General features: G+C 41.8%; 1 protein-coding gene across 3 annotated transcripts in view; it reads left to right on the forward strand.

Moving 5' to 3' along the window:
* LOC121505528 (mucin-2-like) overlaps positions 1-998 on the forward strand; it is a 40790-nt gene extending 39792 nt beyond the window's left edge. For 2 of the 3 annotated variants that reach the window (XM_041780932.1, XM_041780934.1), the window contains exons 43-44: positions 169-277; positions 418-998. In XM_041780932.1, coding sequence (XP_041636866.1) covers positions 169-277; positions 418-589 — 281 coding nt within the window. In that variant the 3' untranslated portion in view covers positions 590-998. The remainder of the gene's footprint in view (positions 1-168; positions 278-417) is intronic. The other variant, XM_041780933.1, reaches the window with a different exon arrangement.
* Positions 999-3419: the final 2421 nt, after the last annotated feature.

Below are 3419 nucleotides of genomic sequence, written 5' to 3' on the forward strand. Positions count from 1 at the left end.
ACTCTAAAGTCCAGAAAATAATCAGAGCTAATAAGATCCATCCATCCATCTACCATCCCTGCCAATGAAATCCTGCATTCAAAACTTAAAACTTAAAGTCTGAGACAAACATCTCTATACGGTATATGGTTGTTTCTTTCTCATATATATACTCTCTTTTGACTTCAGGTGACCAGAGCTGTGCTCCGAAGGTGACCAGCATCAACATCACCATAGACAACTGTACCACCATCATGCAGATGCCTGTGTGTCAAGGCCAGTGTGTGTCTCAGCCCAGGTCAGAACAAACCTGATACCGATTGGTGTGAATTTGGATACTTTAACAGGTTTTTATTTATGTTAAAGAATACTTCGCTCTCTTCATTCTCTCCGTTTCCTGTCCTCCTCCCACTCCCCCTGCCCCTCGGTTCCCTACAGCAGGGTTGTGTTGCACGGCGATGTGCAGATGGAGCATAAGTGGCGATGCTGTCAGGAGCAGAGTTCAGAGAGGAGATCAGTGACCCTGCAGTGCTCTGACCTCAGTGAGCGACGTTACGCCTACAAACACATCACCAGCTGTGAGTGCGGAGCCTGTGGCATACTGCGCTGAAAACACGTCTGATTTTTTAATTTTTCCTCGTTTTCATCTGTCGTCACATGCATACGCTGCTATGCACGCTTTAGCACATTTTTAAATCAACTTCAAGCATCATTAAACCAAAACATGGAACCAAAGCAATCAGATTATTTAAACATAAACTAACTTTAAAGGAGCTGGAGGTCTTGTCTCCATCTCGGTCTTGACTCTGTCATGACCCCCAAAGGTCTTGGTCTAGACTCGACTCGGTCTTGACTCGTTCTCGACCCCCAAAAGTCTTATCTCGGTCCCGACCTTGACTTGGTCTCGACTCCCAGAAGTCTTGGTCTTGTCTTGGTCTTGGGCAAGTCTTGGTCCCAGTGCACTCTGGTCTTGGGCAAGTCTTAGTCTTGGTGCACTCTGGTCTCAGTGCACTCTGGTCTCGGGCAAGTCTTGGTCCTGGATAGTGTGGTCTTGAGTACAACACTACTAAAAAGGTCAAAAATGACTAAAATGTCACTCAACTAAAAAACATTTCATCTAAAACCTAAAATAAGAAATAGGGCACAGTGGTTCATTAAGGGGGGCATGACCCGCAAAGGCCCCCCTTATTACACTCCTTTACCACTTGTTATTCCCCACTTTTCCCCTGACTTCTTATTCTAGTACTTTCAAATAAAGGGACCAAAAGGCCAAAGAAAATATTTTAATGAATATACAGCTCCAGGAAAAAGCATGTGAACCCTTTACAATTATCAATTTCTTTGCATCAACAGGTCATCAAACATGATCTGATCACATCTAAGTCACAAGCACAGACAAACACACTGAGCTTAACCTAATCCCACACAAAAATCTGTAATATTTGATGTCTGTATTGAACACACAGCTGTTAAACATTTACAGTGCTGCTGGAAAAAGTTAGTGAGCCCTTAGTCCTTGTCCACACAGAGACAAAAACAATATATTTCTGTTTTATTCTGAAAAAGTTTTCCGGAAATGTCAGCGTAAGCACAGAACCACTGAAAGCAACTGAAAATGCTGTAGTGTATATGCCAAGCCTGTAAGTGGCGCTGTAATACTTCCATGTAAATGTACCAAAAGAGAGAAGAAGATAATAAGCTCAGTAGCTATGTAGCTCAGTAGATTTGTTCACTCTGGGTTTCAAAAAGTAGCGTCAACGGCCTCCCTGTTTCCGTGTGGATAAAACGTTAAAAGACAAAAATACTTTTTTTTTAATATTTATTTTTGGGCCTTTATTTAGAGGAGGACAATGGAGACTGGGAAACAGAGAAGAGAGTGGGGAGAGAGATACAGTAAAGGGCCACAGGCCGGATCTGACCCAGGCTACTGGGTGCGTGTCTTAAACCACTCGACCATCTGCACACCCACAACAAAAAACTTTTGTGTATACTCCTGAATTTGTCTCCTTGTGGACGCGGCCTTGGGCTAATGACTCCAAAAAGAGCTGACTGGAGTGAGGAGTTGACACACCTGAAATCCAATCAATTCAAGAAGATCAGAACAAGGCAGGGTGTGAATTGTTGGGGGGGTAGTGGTTGTGATTCCCACCCCTCTGATGATAAATTTTCATCCTCGGGGGGTATGCCTCTGCTCGGACAAAATGCATCCTACTCTGTGGTCTAATCTCAGCATTCACTGTGACTGAAACATTGATGACACACAAACAAAAATCGGGATTTCTGTGCTCATACTGTGGTCCTGTTGTCATGCACAGCCTTGGTTCTCACACTGACAAAAGAAAATCCACCTTTTGAAGTGGTCCAGTCAGAGCCCAGACCTGAATCCAACAGAGATGCTGTGGTTGATGACTATGCAGAAAACTCCATCATCTCAAAGCGTTCACATACTTTTTCTTGCAGCTGTGTTAAACCCTTTGATGCCTGATAACTCAAATAATAGCCAGAAAATTCTCATTTATTTTAAACTGACATGTTTATTCAACCTTCTACCCAAATTTCAAATAAGAAAAAATTGCCATATAATTTAGCATATATATTTTCTTGCATCACATTTGATACATTAGGCATATTGGCAACTGATAATCCACTGGAGGGCATTTTTATCAGTTATTAGATTGTATTTAAAATATTTTGAAGTAATTCATGGATTATGTTGATCAGATAGAAGTCTCATAAAAGTGTGCATCAAATATGATACAACAGGCATTAAGGGGTTAAAGTGTTAAAGAATCTTTTTCCCTGTTGTGTGTGAAGCACTTTGTTGCTGAAATGTGCTACAAATAAACTTTGCCTTAACTATCACCAGCCTGTAGTATGTTTGTTTCTTTAGTTCAATCGAAGCCAAACTTTCTATTTGGTTGGCACGGTCACCGACCACACTGCTTCACCTCTGATGGCTCCCGTTTCCATGTCAGAGAAAATATGAGAAAACTACCAAAACCAGTCCTTCAGTACTGGTACTTAATGCGGAGAACAAGAAAGCAGGCTACCACTTGTTAAAATAGTCTGTTAAAGACTAAATGAACTTTGTTTCATTTAAAATCAGTCAGATGTAAACACAGCTGATAGACATGCATGTTCTGTTATTGGTGCATGCATGTTTTTACTGCTCTCCATTTTTAAAGCTTCAGTTTCACTGAGTAGCTGGTTTGTTTTGTCCTGTGAGTCTTTTCAGGTGATGTGCAGCTCTCAGTGATTAGCACTTCCAGAGAAGCCATTGTTAGGGGCTATCAATGGGACAGGAAGACTTTGATCGGGCCTAGGAAACACCCAGCCTTACACAAGTTCCATCTCTCCAGGAGAGGAAAAGCACTTGAGGCTTTGAAAACAGCAGACTAACGATAACAGCAGGCTTGTAAAATAAGCTTTGGCCAGCTTCA

The sequence above is a fragment of the Cheilinus undulatus genome, linkage group 23 (assembly GCF_018320785.1).
Source record: "Cheilinus undulatus linkage group 23, ASM1832078v1, whole genome shotgun sequence".
NCBI classification, from domain to species: Eukaryota; Metazoa; Chordata; class Actinopteri; order Labriformes; family Labridae; genus Cheilinus; species Cheilinus undulatus.